The sequence below is a fragment of the Mastigoproctus giganteus genome, chromosome 6 (genome assembly GCF_048544385.1).
Source record: "Mastigoproctus giganteus isolate SK-2022 chromosome 6, ASM4854438v1, whole genome shotgun sequence".
NCBI classification, from domain to species: domain Eukaryota; kingdom Metazoa; phylum Arthropoda; class Arachnida; order Uropygi; family Thelyphonidae; genus Mastigoproctus; species Mastigoproctus giganteus.
Window position 1 is genome coordinate 62,520,235 of NC_143580.1, and position 18,819 is coordinate 62,539,053.

Sequence of the window (18,819 nt, forward strand, 5' to 3'; positions counted from 1 at the left end):
CATGGAAGCGATATCATCCGCTTCTTTCGCCAGACAAGCTTCCCATGCTTCCACCACTAGTCTGTTCTGAGCACTTGCTAGTAGTGTGAGACACATTTTTCATAACCAGTACGATATCTCGAGTTCTAGTGAACTGATTTGCAAAATTCAAATGCCATTCGTTTGAATTTTGTCAAACTGCATTAGAAAAACACAATAAAAAAAACGAGAAAAAAAAACACATGCATATCTTGCATGCATGAAAGATTTTTTTATCTTATGTGAATACATCTTTGGCTTGGAAGAGGTTAGTGAAATCCAAGCCAATAGCTTAATTAGCCATTTGATTGTAGCCATTTGTTGAATAGTATGATTGCAACAATACAAATATTTGTCAACAATATTTTCATTACATTCCATTGCTGTTAGGTGCCACTATAGAAAATTTCACATCAACAATTTCAGAAAAGGTGTTCAATGAAGTCAAGTGCAGAGTGTTCTTGAGAGTATCAAGCAAGAATGAAAGTGACAAGACCAAAGAAAATAAAGACAAAGGTAGCAACGAGTATGCGAGAGCGAAAAAGGCTATCGAGATTGCTTAAAGCACAAACAGAAAATCAAGCATCGGATTTAGCAGTGTCTTCAAATAGCTGTTGTTGTTATTTGGTTTTTAGGAGCATTAGCGACTAAGGCCATATTGCTCCGGGGATATGCGGTGGTCACGGGCTCGAACCCCAGTCTAATCAAGAAGTGTGTGCTATGCACTGCTGCTCCTGCCCACCTGGCTACAGAGGCACCTTTCAAAGAGCAATGCTTCTCCATCTAACAATGATGTACCTGAAATGAGTATTAATTATGTACAACGGAACATTTCTCCAATTGCATAGCAGATGAGTTTAAATGATCAAGCTCCCTTTCCTTATGCCAACTACTATTTACATTAGAATGTGCATTAGAGGTCTGCACGGGCCTGGGTCTGGCCCTCAGGGCTTTGGTCCAAGTTACAAATGATGTTTGAGCTCGGCTCGGGTTAAAATAATCGCAATGAATTTTTCTTTCAAACATTTCGGATTTTTTCTTACATATATTTTTAAAAAATTTAAATCTTTAAAGGTTTTTTAGAAAAAATATGTATTATTCGTCTGCTGATACTTATAATTGACAAATAAGTTGCACTTTGCCGTCTCTAAAATTCCATGAAATTTGTACTCTTTCATGGAAATGACCTGTCAGCAGTGCAAGAGTGTTGAACCGATTTAAGCAGTTGCAGTGTTAACTCTTATTTTATTTCAGCACAAAATGCAATAAAGTGTGAAAAGGTGACTGGTAGAGGTGGATATCAATATTCGTTTTGGAATTATATTAAATATGGCAAATCGAAAATTTATTACAATTTATTTTTTATAATTAATATTGATAATTATTTTGGATAATTATTATTGTTATATAATTATTAATACTGAATTCTGAATCTGAAAGTTTATTTTTTTATTATTATGAAATTTCAGAAACTAATGCTAGCGATTTTATTTACATAAAAAATTTCAGTCGGGATGGGATAAAAATCGGTTTAGGTGGGTCGGGAATGGGTAATGAATACGAAAAAACAAATTCGGGCCTGGGTTGAATCTAGACTTCAGGCTGGGCCAGACACAAATAAAAAATGTAGGCCCCTGTAGACCTCTAAGTGCATTGAGAGTTTGAAGGGAGATTTATGAAAAATTATTTCTGTTCTCTATACTACATTTGCTGTCATCTATGGTTCGAAAACGACACAAAGAAACCAGCTGCTAAACATTCACCATTGATATGTACTGAATTTCGTGATGTTGATCTCGACGGGATCATCATGTGTAATAGCTGTAGAGGATCACTTAAGAACATCATTTCAGCTCAAAGTCGAATGGCTTTGTCTACCTAGAAATTCCATCACATTTACCAAAGTTGGATTTAGTGACAGAGAGGCTCATTTCTTCTCACTTACTGTTCATGCAGATAACGGCACCTGAGACACACTATGGACAATATGGCATCCTGGACGAAGTGATCAATGAGCCTGTTTCAGTCAACACGATGGCTCATCACTTGCCAAGGGAGATTGACAATGATCATTGTATAAACATGCATATAAAATGCAGGAAAATGCACAAGTCCAGCTATTTGACTGGTTTAGTCAGAAAGTGAGTGGTGAAAGCGACACGCCTCTCTATCGATTGAATCAAATCATGATAGATCAGTCATTCATCCTTTGATGAGTCACATGGAAATTAATTTGGCTAAAGATGACATAAGTGAAGTGGTTCCAACTGAGGAAACTCTCATCGCCCAACCGCAAACATAGTTGTAGAGCAACTACAAATATCTTAGAATCGTCCTAGGGGAAACTAATGTACCGTAGAGCTTACAGTTTGACGAGCGTGCAGAGGAACTGTCCTTTCCCAGCATTTATCTTGGACAGTTTAGAATGCTCAGAGAGAATTTGTGTGTGACTATGTTCATAATGGACATAGTCGCACACCAATGCACTGTTAACCAATATCATCTCCTTTTCGTAGCTTGTTATTGTTTGTTATTTGGTTTTTAGGAGCATTAGCAACTAAGGCCATATTACTCCGTGAATATGCGGTGGTCATTCCCCGACCTTTCCGCATCCTCCGTATTTGGTGGTGCTGGGCTCGAACCCCGGTCTAATCAAGAAGCGTGTGCTACCACTGCTGCTCCTTCCCACCTGGCTACGGAGGCGCCCCTTTTTCGTAGCAATGAAGATAATGAGACTCTTTGATGGTGGCTTTCAAATATATAGGTAAAGATACTAAACTGACCCCGCGAGCAAGTTCAATCCCAAGAACACATTAACAGCTGCATTGAAAACAATTTAGCCTTCCTAAGGACAATTCCAAATGACCTATTACTAGGCTCGATGCAGTGCAATCTATTCGCTATGATTAGACAGCTCGGTAAAGTTATCACTATTACTTGGATGTGCTCCGAACTGGCATAAATCAGCCCATGATATTTCTCAAATGACAACCGAGTGAGAAGTGGTATAATCTGTTCAACTGTTCATCTTAAATTTCGAAACGAAACAATGACATCTAATTCATTAAGGAGGAATACTCTTGCACCGCATATGTTGCTGAGTACATGAACAAGATGAATCGAGGGATCAGCAACTTACACCGACAGATCATTACGATCATGAATGAGCACCCAGAGCTGCTTGACATTGTTGAAATCATGAGAAAACTATCCATCAACATGCTCAACATCATTGAGATCATGAGTCAGGAAGCTGCCTGGTACTTGCTAAGTCAGTCCATGTCAGAGAGCTCTGTGATGATAGTTTACATTCCCACTGTTTGGCCGATCGAGTGACAGAGTCCAATGAAGAGATGAACCAGGAGAAACTTGCGGAGGATTTGTGCAACATATGGAAAAAGAAATGGTTTGACAAATACAAGAATAGACCAGACCATTTGAATCATGTTACTCTGTCTCAAATTACACATGCAGTGCTAATTGGATTTGCAAGAAATGACAGTGTCCATGCATAATATGCTATCAAAACTATGACATGGCTCAGGATCTCGAGTACAAGTGCAAGATGGTAATGCTGCACATTCCATTTCGCTATGAGGAAACAGAGATACTGTCAGAGATGGCATATGTCAAGATCTATGGCAACAATGAAGAGCTCATACTAGAACAGCGTAAACTGTATGAATCGGACATGAACATTCGTAAAACAGTGGAAATTTGTAAGCTGATGTGTCAAGACAATGATGACTGTGACCCTGATGAAGCATGTGGTAAAGACCTGCATAGCCTTGTTACGTGACTGCAAGAAGACCCCACGAGATTTTTACAATCATCCAGACAGCGAGATGAATGAGGATCTAAAGCTTGCCATGTTCAGCGAACTCAGTGCAATTGCAAAGAAACATGAAACTTAATGACCAATGAGAACTTTTGTAACTTAATGAAAATGGCCAATGACAAGCAAAAGATTCTACTCATGCTTGTAATTTGGAGTCTGTTATCTCCCAATCACGAGCTGATTCAGATATTACTGATTGGCCCAGCTGGTAGTGGCAAAACATTTGTGACTCGCCTCTTGATGGAAATATACAACCTCTTCAGCAATATGGATGGGTATGTAACACCTATATTATATGCACTTCAACTGGTAAGGCTGCTGTCATGATAGATGGAATCATTGTGCACACTGCCCTCAAGATATCCACTTCGAGAAATCTGCCTCTGTTGGTGGAAGTAGTGCAATAATACAGATCACTGTTTAAGTACATCAGAGTGCTAATAATTGATGAAGTGTGATTGGTGCTGAGCTATTATTGCAAATGGATGCGAGGCTAAAACAGATAACTGGAAATGTCAAAATTAGCTTTGGCGAGCAGGACATTCCTAATCGTGAACTTACGTCAGCTGCCACCGGTTCACACAACCCTGGTCTATAAACAGATAAGGCAGTGTATCGCCGGCCCGTTCTCTGGCACAGCCTCAAATACTACGAGTCGAACGTTGTGTTCTTGTCTGTTAACCAAAATTGGTAATGGAGTAAATTAGATTAGAATTAGCGAGAACTTATTGAGTTCCTTCTCTTCACTTTAGAGGCGCTGATCCCCTCTGCCCTAATGGTAAATGACTCTACTTGCGAAATAATTCCATCAATGAATACAACTGTGCGATCTTCAGTGCCACAGAGGAGAAAGTGGTATCAGTCATGCAAGATATCTTCGTGGGTTGACGAAAGCAGAGCAAGAAGCACATGCTTGCCAGAAACTATAAAATGTTGGCTATGGACTGACAGATTACACTACGAGCTCCCACTGATCATCGGAAAGCAGTATATCAACTTCCAATGTGGATGTTACTGATGGGCTTGCTAATGGTGGCTTGGGTAAATTATCCAAGATTGAATACAACAAAGAGCATGACTATAGCTCACATTTACCACCTCACCTAAGATCGGAAAGCTAGCTCGCAAGAAGGTGGCGAGATACATGCAAGCAAACAGCAATCCCGCAGCTGTGCCACTTGCAAGATGAACTGCAAGTATATCGTTGATACAACCGCACAATCTGTGCCAACAGATATCACTTTCCTCTCATAATGGCTTATGCAATGACAATACACTACTCACAAGACAGCACAGCACGTACAGTGGTTTGTGAGTACAAAAAAAGGGGCACGAACAGCAGTTTCTTTATGCCATGCGTAACTGACATCAATGGACTTTACATCCTCTTGCCAACTGGTGACAAGAAATTCTACCACAGCTGGAAAAACCCTACACCCACCATTGATCTACAAAATGAGTTTTCCAGGCTCGCAACTAATTGGCTACAAAAAAGACTAGACAGCTTGCTTGAATTCATCCACGATAGGAAGGAAGTTTCAGTTTTCCCATTCAACTGCAAAGCCTATGGGTGCACCACGCCAACCATACTGACACTGTTACACAGCAATGCCAAATTTTGCTGCTATCTGGGACTTGGTTAGACAACAATGAGTGTCAGCATTTCGAACTTTGATTGCATGGTTCAATTCAAATGTGAAACAAAACGGACAGCTGGATTTGCAGTATATCACAACAAGATGGATGAAGTACACATTGTTATGCCAAACTCAGATGTCATCTCTCGACAAACGACTGGTTCAACAGCCAGTGTTCGGCCCATTGGCAATATATATGCACAGTGGAGTGCTTGTTACCCAACGACCAAGTGATACAATGGTTGTCTATATTTCTCCTAACAGTAACATACAGGATATAATTGACTTCTTCATTCATTTTGCTGCCGTACTCAATTCAAAGTGCAGCACTGTTAAAGAAAGATTTACATAAATTACCCATGATAAAGAGTGGTAATTTCAACATTAACTTTGGATGGGAAGAAACTAAACTATTAATTATTTTCCTGCAAAAAACATTCAATCTAACTCTAAACACTAATCCCTCAATTTCAACTACAAGATCGGGTACCTCAATCAATACTGTTTTCCAGAGACATTTAGATATGTTGAAATCGCAAGTATAAGTCTTACTTTGGTTATCATAAATTCATTGCATCTTGTCTTCCAGCTGAAATTATGGAAATTTGTGATGATCAATAAAATATTTACAATACAAAAGCTCTTTTATTTCATAATCAATATATACAAATCAAAGCACCTAAAAGAAATGGGAAGGATGTTTCACATAAAACCATATACCATGAGTGCTCGAGCCCACGTGCCATTTTTTGAATGATAAAATGCTTTTATTTTAATATTTATGAAACTCTAAAACAATCTAAAATTAGTTTCTAATAAAAGAAAAATTAATGCCATATTTTAAATTTTAAAGACAACCTACAAAGCTACTTGCTTTATGCAGAAGTCAGAATTAGAAACATCCTTAACCAAATACAAAGTAGCCTTCATCGCAGGATTATGGGAAGACAGCAGAAAAAAATAAGGTCTCTTTTTTCTATTGTATAAATACAATTTACAATAGTATGCATGCTGTTATGTAGTTCTTTGTGGACTTAGGTGAATAGATTCCTCAAATATAAAGAACTGCAATTAAATTTTTCAAATTGTTCACTATCTCTACTTATTCAGAGGGCAACAACGAGGAAGGAAACTTCATTGGCATTACTGTTGTTGTAAATAAGGTTTCCTTAACATCAAAACTGAATTTGATGAATGCAACCTAGAAAACTTGAGACGGGTTTCGGCTTTATACAAATCACTTAAAACATTACTCGTAAATATGGCATTCTTTCTTCTCAAAAATTTTTTGTTATACTTCTGGTAACTATAAGTACTCTAATCAGACAGAATGAAGAATCATGTTTCTAATGACCTTCCCTTAAACCACAGATAAACAATTTTAACTTTAAACTCTTGTAATAATAGCTGCAAATATCAAAAAAACAATATTTCCTTTTCCAAACCAGTTTCTCGTATTAATCAAAATTTTTGTTAAAAAGCAGAATAATTGTCTTACCTCTTCAGGACAAAGATCAATGCACAGCGTAAGATCTAAGGCAGCAAATATTGTATTTGAATCTTTAGATTCAGCATCTACTACAACTTGCCTTAAGGATTCGTAAAGTAACGGATCAAAGAAAGCCAAATCATGCCAGCCTATTCGACGACCAAGAATATATTTGATGACGTGCCGATTAAGAAATATTGGACATAATTCATTCTGCAGTAAACATAATCCTAAAACCCTTTAAAAATAAAAAAAATATATTATGTTAAAGGAGATATAATGAATATGCTTTTTAGATTAATTTTAACAAAATAATTCCAAATTATTAAACAAATACAGTCAAATTAGAAGGAAAATTATATACATGCAGGTTATGAGTATATTGTAGCAGAATAATAATAAAAAAACATACACCACAATAGTTAATAAGTTATTGTATTCAGATATTCAATAACCAGGAACAATGATAAATGATTGTCTTACCTAATACAATATAATGAAAAATTCATCCAACAAATGAAAACAAAATGACAACTTTACCCAAAATTTATTTTTGAACCAGTGGAGATACTCAAGATGTTCTTCACTATAGTATGGCCAGCAAGCACAGGTTCACTATACTGCACTAACACAGTCAATGATCTGTCATGTAATGAAAGACCAAATAAATACAATGTATCTGTGTCCATGGCAGCAGTCCATGGGCAGTGTTTCACCAGCCGGATATGCCTGGTACACTGCACATAAGGCAATTCAGATAGTTAAAGTTGTTCCATACGTCAGCATTTTTCAAACTGTGAGATGTAAGCAACTATTTGGGATTCAAAAAAATGGAAAAAAAAAATAAAATAAAATAAAAAAATAATAATAATAAAAAAATAAAAGCTCGGTTTTATAAGACAGAACTGTGTTTATAAACCTTAAAAATGAACACTATTAAACAAGGGGAGGAGAGGAAAAACAACCACACTGATATGATTTCCAGTTAATCCTAGCAGCTTTGAAAAGTGCCACTATTTCATAAATTCTCCATTATTCATAAGTCATAATAAACTGTTAAAAGCCATGTGAAAATGGCAGTGGTCAAGTGACTCATTTTAAGTCAGCTCAGTGGCCTTCCTATTTGGTTTACATTATTGTGTGACAATTGTCAATCAATGTTTGCAGAAACCTGAATCTTCTATTCGTATATTCCCAAAGAGGGCTGCTCGCTCTTTACAAACAACAAACAAACTTTACAAAACAACTTAGAGTTTAAGAGTAGCACTTTTCATTTGTTTGATTAAAGGAATTCTGTCAAAAGATTATAATAAAAAATTGGATGATTTTGCAAATTAAAATTTAACTATTATAGCTATGAACTTGGAAATTTTATATGCAATGCTGATCACACCACTGACATTCTGGAGCACACAAACACCGTAATCATTCCAAAAGTTCTATTTCTAATTATACAGTAGACTCTTGACAGTAGATGCTAGGTGATCCCACTGTACAGAATTTAAAAACAGTCTGGGACCACTATAGTCACCTTTACAAAAGCAAAAGCCCTTCCCTTTAGCCTTGATGGTAGTTACATCTTTAAGTAATTCCCACATCAGTACATTGTGATCACTGTCACCCAGTGATTCCTTTATCTGCAAATTCTTAATGCATGGATAATCACTGCTGACAATCAGATCAAGAGTATTACTCCCTCTGGTTGCCTCTCGAACATGTTGCTGTCGAAAACAGTCATCCAATAAATCCACAAAAGTCTTGCTAGTGTGCGAGTGACCAACCCACAAGTTCCAGTCAATATCTGGAAAGTTAAAATCCCCCATTATAAGACATTCTGATTTACTGGCCCACTCTATTTCTCTGCACAACTGCTCATTATACTCATCAGATTCATTAGGCCTACAACACACACACCTACTCTCATTTTTCCTTTACCAGTGCTTATTTCACACCAAACAGACTCAACACTGCATTGTCCACCAACATCAATTGGATGCACTGCCTTAGATTTTATGTGTTTCTTAACTAACAGCATAACCCCTCCTCCATTCCTGTTCTGTCTATCCTTCCTGTACACATTGTACTCCCCAAATTCGAACTCTGCACTGTTTATATCTGTGTGACACCACATCTCTGATATCCCAACAATATCTACCTTTGATATCTTAACTAGCACTTCAAGCTCATCAAATTTATTAACTATACTCTTAGCATTGGTGTACAAGCATGTACACCAATGCTAGGGTAAATAAGAGTAGAAACAAGTACATGCACCTGTTTCTACTCTTATTTACCCTAACACAGCCCATGTATTTACTTGTTCCACTATGACTCCCAGCAGTCCTTGAAATTTCCATTACCTTGCGTTCCAGGCTGCTGCTCATTCCAACAGAAGCAGTGCAAGAATCACTTTTGCCTCTGCCTGCGGCCACTGTTAACCTTTTAGTCTGTGTATCCCCCAAGCTAGTAGTTTTCTGACCCACCTAACACTGCCTCAATAGAATCAGCAAATATTCTTGCACCCTTTCTATTTAAGTGTACCCCATCCCCGTAGAAGCAGTCTCTCCTGTCAACAAGTACAGACCAGGCTTAAAAAAATTCTACCCCTTGAGCCTTGCACAATCTCTCCAGGGCCGAATTGATTGACAAGGCTCTCATCATATACTCCCTCCTATCATGTCTGGGCAGAATTGCAGACACTTTCACATTCAACCCTAACTCACGACTTTTTTTCAACATTGACCTGTACTTGTTGAGTAAATCTGCAGATCGCTTACTCTTAATGTCATTGGTTCCAACGTGTACAACATCACCTTTTTTTTGCCCTTAAAAGATGATATCTGCTCTACAATGTCATCAACTTTTGCCCCTGGCAGACATACCCTGGTCCTGTTCCACCTATCCTTCTTGCCCAGTATATTCCTCGTCTCCCTGACAAAAGAGTTACCAACAGTAACTAGTTCCTTTGGGCCCAGCACATTCTGCCTTGGAGAATGCCTCTGTTTTGCCTGATGCACAGGAGTGAGCTCTGTCGTTGAGCTGGGCAACTGAGAGCTTGATGGGTCCCTGATATTAATTTCTTCGAGGGCACTTACCCTACACCTCAAGCTCTCATAGATGCTCATCAGAACGATGAATTGGCACCTAATTTCTTGACATTCTAGACACCTCACACACAAAGGCATCCTCCTTGGCTAGATCATGTCCTTTTTAGAAAGGTCGGCAAACGTTTCACATTGCACACATTTTTTGAGACCAATGCGTTGGAGAATCGCCCCCTTCGTTTTTCCCCCGAGTCACAGCACTCTCGCTAGTCTGTGATCTTTGCTTCGCAGCTCTAGAGTGGGTCATGATTTCTGTTTAAATACAATTTAATTAACAAATTTTAATAAGATTAATATTATTTTTGATTAATTGAAAATACTATAATAAGCTAACAGATTCCTAATACAGTGCTTAGTATTACGCTATCTAGTTTTACTTTATACTTTATGCTATCACATGACCGAGGTAAAGTGTCAAAGGAGGATGTAACTGTAGTTTTGCGTACAAGCATGATGGGTGCTCGTGATATACTCTTGTTATTGGCAAATTTATGAAACCAAGGTGCTTTAAGGGTTTGGATTTAAGCATATTCAATGTAAATTGGAAATCAAACAATAAGGCTTGGATGACTAGGCAGATAATAGTAGTAGTAGTGGCACGTGATGCAAGAAAGCAAGTGTATGAGCTTATGCAACATCAGCCAAAAAAAAAAAAAAATTCACACCATTCCCTCCAAATGCCTCTCCAGTTCCTCCTGGACAGGCATTTGGAGAAGCATAATGACAGAATGGCTAATCCAGTTGGATTAAAGAATGATTTACCAGAATAGAAGGTTATTTTATTTCTTGACAATGCTACATATCACACATACATTAAATTAAATAATACTGAAACAGTGTTTTTAGCTCCTAATGTCACATCCATTTCTCAACCACTATATCAAGAAAATAACTACAAACTTTAAGATGAAATATTAACAAATGGTTCTTAAATACCTGATTTCAAAACCAGATGAAGAAAAAGTTGTTCAAAACTTTGGATTGTGCAGCATGGAATGCAGTCAGCCCCTCTACAATTAAAAACTGCTTCCACAAAGCAGGATTTGAGGTAAGTCTATGTGCAGGTGACTTATGAAGATGTAGCTGATGCATCAGCACTTTAAAGCCTTACTATGGACATTGGAACTTCTTCACTGGTGATGAATGTTTCCGTAGACTCTAATGTAGCAGCGAAAGGCATAAACGAAGTAAAAAAAAAAAAAAAAAATTGTAAATGAATTTATGAATAATGAAGAACTTATTGGGGAAGATGAAGAACCTGAAAAGGATAGAGAGCAGTGTGACCTGCAAATTATAAAAATAAGCTGATGCACTGGATTATCTAATTGAATTAAAATAATTTTTTCTGTGTGAGCAAAAACAATGAATATGGAGTAAAATTAGTGAGTAATCTAATTATCCACAACGAAAATGAAATACTCTGAATACAAATATGTACAATGATAATCAATAAAAAAACTGAGTAAGCAACCAGTTACAGTGAATTTTAGTTTTCCATATTATTGAAACTGGCCACACTGACCCCTGCAAATTGGACACCTCCCTATAGTGGACACTTTCTTCTGGTCTAGTGGTGTACACTTTAGAGAGGTTTCACTGTACCAATAACTGAACAGATATCTTACCTGCCAACATTTCTGAAGGCATTTAATCTTTCTGTGGTACATTTTCCCTGCCTAGGAGAATAGAATCCCCGTTTACCAGGCTGATAAAATAAAGAAGAATTATCCTCCAAATCATCTTCATCTTCACCATCACTACGGCGGGATGAACCACTTCTCCGAGCCCGCTCACCAAGATTGAAGACATCAAGGTCTGACAGAGTCTCAGATGTAGAATCCCTAAAAAAAGGGAAAAAAATTCAAAATATTATAATCAGGCAGAGAAAGTATATACACCCATCCACATTTGCTCTTTCATACAGCTTGTTACCAGAACCTAGATAATGTGTAAGTTTTTGTCTTCCCTCACGCTAACTAAATTTTATTTTTTTAATGCTAGTGCACAGTACTGAAATTGTGTTACTGTAATATCTTTATTTGAAGTTTACTAATAGTATTTGCCAACTATGCATATTATTAAACAAACTGAACATTTTCTGGTGACAGAGCAGTTAGGTACAATTCAAAAAGAAGGAAAATAACTGCAACTGTGTCAGCATATTTCACGCAGCAACACTGTATGCAGGTTATGACAAAATCAAGAGAAGCTAATCCATGCACTGCTGATCTTTTTTCCTCTGAAGGATTCTGAACTAAGTTGCTTTTAGATTTAGGCAAGTATTTATTTTGCATAAAAAACTTTAAGAGACTTTTTTTTTTTATGTTTAATATTTATTTTTTCCAGATAGACAAAGAGTTAAGAATAGTCTATAATTTAAAAAAAATAAAAAATAAATAAATAAAGGGAGATACAGCCAGGCCTCGCATAACGCGAGTTCGATTAATGCGATTTTCAGTTAATGCTATTTGAAAAAATTATACCACTTTTCACTTTATACGATGCAAATTTCCAGTTAACGCGATCTTTTTGTTTTTATGCAATAGTTGAAAAAGATTTGAATCGCACATTAAGCTTACCGCGAGTTGTATGGGCAATAAGGAAACGTTTGCTTGCTGCCCACCTCTGTGTGTTCCATCAACCATCAGAAAAAGACATATTACTTGTTTGTCTTCTGCTAATAAAGTCAATGCACACTTGCATAAAATTCAAATTTTTAAATGAGCCACATGAAAATGTTACCACGAAGGAGATAACGGTAAAAGAATTAGATGAAATCTTTCTTATCGCATAGAATCTCAAACAAAAGGTTTGAGGTTCTCTGCAATATTTACTTCGCCACTTCGCCAGGGGCCCAGAGAAGATTGTTGTTGGCTATCAGAAATTGATTGATGAAAAGAGAAAGTCAACATTGTTCAAATATTTACGCAACAGTCATTTCTTCATTGTGTATTTTATGTCAGAGGTTCCCAAACTTTCTCGGTTCACGATAACCTTGGTGTCTCAGTAATTTTTTCAAGGTGCACCCGGACCAAACAACTTAATAAGAAATGCTGAAACTGTGAACTACCTCGAGCTAGTAGTTCGCACGGTGTATGACAGATGTCGAGTATCACTGTACTTCCCTTGAAAATTTAAAATATTCCACGGCGCACAGTTTGGGAACTGCTGTTTTATGCAATAAACATTTAATTATATAATTATTTTCACTATCTTTTACATTGTATACAGTTAAAAAGTTATTTAAAAGGTATTTTTAAAATTCTTTATGGACATTCCAGAAGGTCAAGGACCAATTATAATTTTTCCTATTGATTATTATATTCGATTAATGCTTTTACATTTTGCGCTCGCAGGACGAATTAATCGTGTTAATCGAGGCCAGCCTGTACTTTCAAACCTTTTTTGATGAAAAACCATCAAGTTCTTCTTCATTAGATGTCTGAATCTCTGCGTTATTTGCAACCACAAGCAAAATATAATTGAAATATTTTTTCAATAGTCTTCTTGCTACTGAAATACAGCTCTACCCCACAACTTGTTCATAAATTTTAGGCAAAAGTATATACATATATTTTTCTGAGGCCTATTTTTGAGAGCTGAATTCTCCCTTTAGAAAAGGTATAAAAAGTTTTTCTCAGAAGTTAACAGGTAACATCAACACTTCATAAAAAAAAAAAAAAAAAAAAAACTATTGTTGAAATAATTATAAGTGGGCATGGCACTAAATGGATTAAGGTACTATTATCATATTTTTTTTCAGTTCTAGTAAATAAATAAAAAAAACAACCACCTTAATTTTTAAATTATGATAATAGTTGGTAAATCAAATAAGCAGGTCAGCCAACTTAACAACAATAAACAGGTGGGCCTAACAACATAAATATTTTAATAAAAGTTAAATATATCTTGTATCATCAAAAGCGGGAAACACAATTTTAAAATATCAAGATGAGACTACTGCAGAAACAGGACTAAGTAATTTGTGAATAGTAACCACATCTCTCATGCAGTTCAAAAGATAGTGACCACCAAAATAATTAGTCTATACTCATGATTACCCATGCGATAATATAATAATTCTCACTTTGCCTGCCACAATGATTTATATATTTTACAAGAATTTCATTCTAATCTCAGAAAATGCAATTTCTTCAATCATCTAAGAAATACAAATACAGACTACAGAACTTCTTGAAGACCTGTGAAAATGCGCATAAAAATTATTTTACTCCAATGTGTATCAAACACAAGCCTTTTCACATGCTAAGAAACAAAATTAATCATACCCACTTTGCTGGATACTCTTTTCAATTTTCTACAGTTGGATGCTTGAATTTATGCAGAAAATAAAAGAAAATCAAAAATACTGATCTTTTTATTCTGCCAGAAGTTAACAAAATCACAGCAAATACATCTTGCAGTGCCATTCAGTACGACGTTTGCATTTTTTTACTTTATCAGTATAGGAATTTTTAAAATTTTTTTTATTTTATTTTAATTTTTTTAATCCAGCAAAGGTGATATGTTGTCTAATAGGTGATTTTTGAAAACAACATTCCTGTTAACTATTAATCAATGATTAAAAAGCTGAATTTTTTTTTTTTTGTGCCTTCCTAGGTATAGTCAAACTTTAACTGCAATAGTTTGTGAAGCAATTTTTTTTATTTTTTTATTTTTTTAATTGTTTGCACAATTTCATACAGAAACTATGCAAAAGAATTTGCCAGGTGACTTGAAAACTGTCTCGCAACTACTTGGCTTTTTGCTTAAGGAGTGGCATGGTACCATACAAGTGCTGATGTTGCTTATAGTTTTAGGTTACTTGTTTTCTTCACCCACTAGTTCATAAATATCTACAGTCTTATCCTATTTGTTTTTGAAAGATCTATTATTGTTTCCACATAGTAAAGACAAGAACATGAAACCAGATGTCCTTTCAAGATAGATGCTACTCTGTGGGAAACAACAAATTTAATTTCAAATTTCACATGCTGTGATAGGTGAAATTGCATGCATTTAATGGTCTTTTAAACTGGAAAATGGAAGAAACTAAGAGAATGATGTTTTTCTTTTATGTCTAAAACTTTTAACCTTTGGGGGAGGGAACCACAACTGGTGGGTTAAAGTTATAATATCAGTACACAGTTTTGCATTAAGGGCTCGATGTTAGTGAAATGTATATTAACAAGTTGATTTCTTCTTAAAGTTTTACATTCAGATCTGTTAGGTGTACAATAATATTGATATAGTGAGTGCCTGGTTTTTTCATCTGATTTAAGAACTTTTGATTTTACAAACCAAATTTTTTGACAACAGACATTCAATTTATTAACTCACGAGTACAGCTTTTATGTACTATATTTAATACATACTGTACACATAGTTAAATATAGCATAAATACAAATCCAATTGGATGCATTTGCCCTATAAATTCAGTATTCTTTAGTTGGCTTGTGCTCTGCCATAAAAAAAACCCCATCATTTCCAGGAGAAAGCTATGTGAAGTAAATTAAATCCTCGATAAATCAAATTTAATGTTTATGGTTTGGATTAAGTCATGGTTATGTCTTTGTACAGGTGTGTTTAGTAATTAGTATTGTTAACATGATGCAATGGTTAAAACTTATACAGCACAAGCAAAAAAAAAAAAAAAAAAAAAAAAACACCCCACATTTCACTTTCCCATTTCTCCAAAAACTGCTTCAACTGATTCAAACTGCAACCTCCAGAACATTAGGTAGAAGTTTATTCTAACAACTGATTACTCTTTTGCTCAGCATGAATTCCCAACACATCTATTCTGCAACTATTCTTTTATCAATTTAAATTTATGCCCTCTTGCGTGTTCCAACAGATATATGTTCCTACTCAGAAAAAGTAAAGATGCCAACAATATTTAGTATAATTAATCCTTTTAGAGCCTTAAACACTTCATTTCAATTAGATCACCAAATGCTTAGTTTCTAGAGCTTGCAATTCACAGAACCCCAGTCTTTCTTGGTAAGAATATCCTTTTGTATCCCCATCTATTCTTGTTGCTCATCTCTGCACCCTTTCCAACAGATCTATGTCCTTACTAAAATGAAGTTTCCAAACCTGTATGCAGATTCCACACAGAAATGCATTGTCTATCCTAGCAGCCTATTTTTAATGCTCAGAGAATTTTGCGTTGGACTGCACATTATCCACAGATCTTTTTTGTACCCAATTATCTTGAGTTTGATACCACCAAGATGGTGTTATTCTGAGATTACACATACTCAAATGCAGTACCTTGTTTTTATCACTCTTATTTATTATTATTATTAATAGTGGTTCTGTCCATTCCCTCTAATAATTTGCATAATTCTCCCTCAAATTTATTAAAATAACTTATTACCACAACACCAGATAGAAGTTTATTCCAGAAAATCAATTCAGTCACTCTCTGGCTGAAAGCAAATTTATGCACATCTATGCTGCAACCATCCTTTTTCAATATAAATTTATGCCCATTATGTGTTGTCTGAGTAAGAGCAATGATGCCATTGATATATTTAGTTTACTGAATCCATTTAAAGCCTTAGACACTTTAAACAAGTCTCCTCGCAGGTGCCAAGTTTCCAAGAAAAAAAAAGGTGCTCTTAACATGAAGTCTTTCATGTTAAGAGCATCTTTTGTATACTTTACTAATCTTGTAGTTTTTCTCTGCACCCAATCCGCCAGATCTACTTCATTCTTAAAATGCGGCATCCAAATCTGAATGCACAAGTCGAGATGATGCCTAACCACTGCATTATACAAAGGGATAACACTTCCTTGTCTCTGCAGGCAAAATTCCAGAATATCACTGAGAGAATCACATTGGCTGTCCTAGCAGCCTGTCTGTATTGAACAGAAATTTCACATTAGTCTGTACAACTACCCCCAAATCTTTTTTGTTGTCCACCACCTTGAGTGTGGTGCCACTCAATTGGTGTGTTATTCTTGGATTACTGTTGCCTATATGCATCATCATCATCAGCCATTTTCAATTCACTGCAGGATGAAGGCCTCTCCAGCAACTTTCCAGTTCCTTCTGTTTTGAGCACTGGCCATCCATTTACTACCCACAAACTCATGAATTTCATCTATTCATCTCCGCCTCTGTCTTCCAGGTTTTCTTCTAGCTCCTCTTGGGTACCATTCTGTTATTTTTTTAGTCCACCAGTCATCATGTCTTTGAGCTATGTGTCCTGCCCAAGACCATTTTAGTTCTTTAGTTTTGATAACAATGTCCTTTACTTGAGTTTGCTGCCTAATCCATGTGTTTCTCTTCTTATCTAACAGTCTGATTCCCAATATAATTCGTTCCATTCTTCGCTGTGTAGTTCTCAGTTTCTCTTCCATTCTTTTGGTGAGTGCCCAAGTTTCACTTCCATAAGTCATGGTGGGGAATATACGTTGGTTCATTATTTTACGTTTCAGACAAACTGGGATATTGCTCTTCAGTATGTGACTATATTTCCTGAATGCTATCCATCCAAAATTTATTCTTCTCTTGACTTCCAGCCATTTATCATTATTACAGCTAATAACTAGTCCCAGATAAGTATATGACTCCACCTTTTCAATTACTGCTCCTTCAATCATTATTTCCCTTTCTGTGGCATACTTGTTCATCATTATTTTTGTTTCAGCTATATTCATCTTTAGTCCATAATCCTTACTAACTGTGCATAACTGATTAAGATTTTCCTCTAATTCTTTGGGATCGTGGCTTATGACCACAATGTCATCTGCAAATTGTAAATGGTTTAGGTACTCTCCATTCACATTGACTCCTTTCTGAGACCAGTCTAATCTTCTGAAAGCTTCCTCAAGGGCAGCAGTAAACGACTTCGGAGATATTGTGTCTCCTTGTTGAACTCCTTTCTCAATTTTAAATTTGCTACTGTCTTTGTCTAGTCTAATAAAGGAGGTAGCATTCTCATATATTTTGTTCAAAATCATAATATGTGGGGTATCTATGCCTTGTCTTTCCAGTGCCCGAAACATTGCCTTATGCTGTATGGAGTCAAATGCCTTTTCATAATCCACAAATGCCAAGCATAATGAACAACTTGTAGATGTGAGATAACAAGCTAATTGGTCTATAATTTCCAATTTCTGATTTATCTCCTTTCTTATGCAGCAAAACTATTATTGCATTATTCCACTGCTTAGGCGTCACACCTTTTCTAATGCACTTTGTGAAGAGCCTTGCCAGTTTTTGTGTTATGTCTCTTCCTCCCAATCTTAACAAATGTACAGTAACTTCATCTTCCTCCGGGGCTTTCTGATTCTTCAATGCACGTTCTACCTCATCAGGAAGAATATCGGGTATGTCGTATGTGTTGCTAATTTGCAATCCATCTTCCTCACTGCTGGCATCATTCCCTCGCTCCTTGTATAATTCTTTATAGTAGTCTTCTTCTATTTGAATTATGCCTTCTCTGCTGTTTATAAGTACACCATTGCTATTCTTCTTCAGTTTCAGTATCATTTGTCTTTCTGTATTACTGCTCATGGCTGCTGATTTAAATCCTTTGTTTTCCCTTAATGCTTGTTCTACTTTTCTTGTGTTAAATCCTCTTATGCCCTCTCTGAGTCTCTTTCTAATGGCTTTGCATAACTCAGTATACTCAATTTTCTCATTGTCAGTGTTTATCTTGCTCTTCATTTTTCCCCTTCGGTTCATCATAACAAGTGTTTCTTGACTAATTTTTTCT

The 18,819-nt window shown here is 36.1% G+C and overlaps 1 protein-coding gene across 2 annotated transcripts in view; it reads right to left on the reverse strand.

Moving 5' to 3' along the window:
- Positions 1-18,819, reverse strand: part of hyd (E3 ubiquitin-protein ligase hyd) — a 670,489-nt gene that overhangs the window by 39,311 nt on the left and 612,359 nt on the right. For both annotated transcript variants that reach the window (XM_090375987.1, XM_090375986.1), the window contains exons 43-44: positions 11,712-11,927; positions 6,992-7,220 (exon numbers count right to left, since the gene is read on the reverse strand). In XM_090375987.1, coding sequence (XP_090232113.1) covers positions 6,992-7,220; positions 11,712-11,927 — 445 coding nt within the window. The remainder of the gene's footprint in view (positions 1-6,991; positions 7,221-11,711; positions 11,928-18,819) is intronic.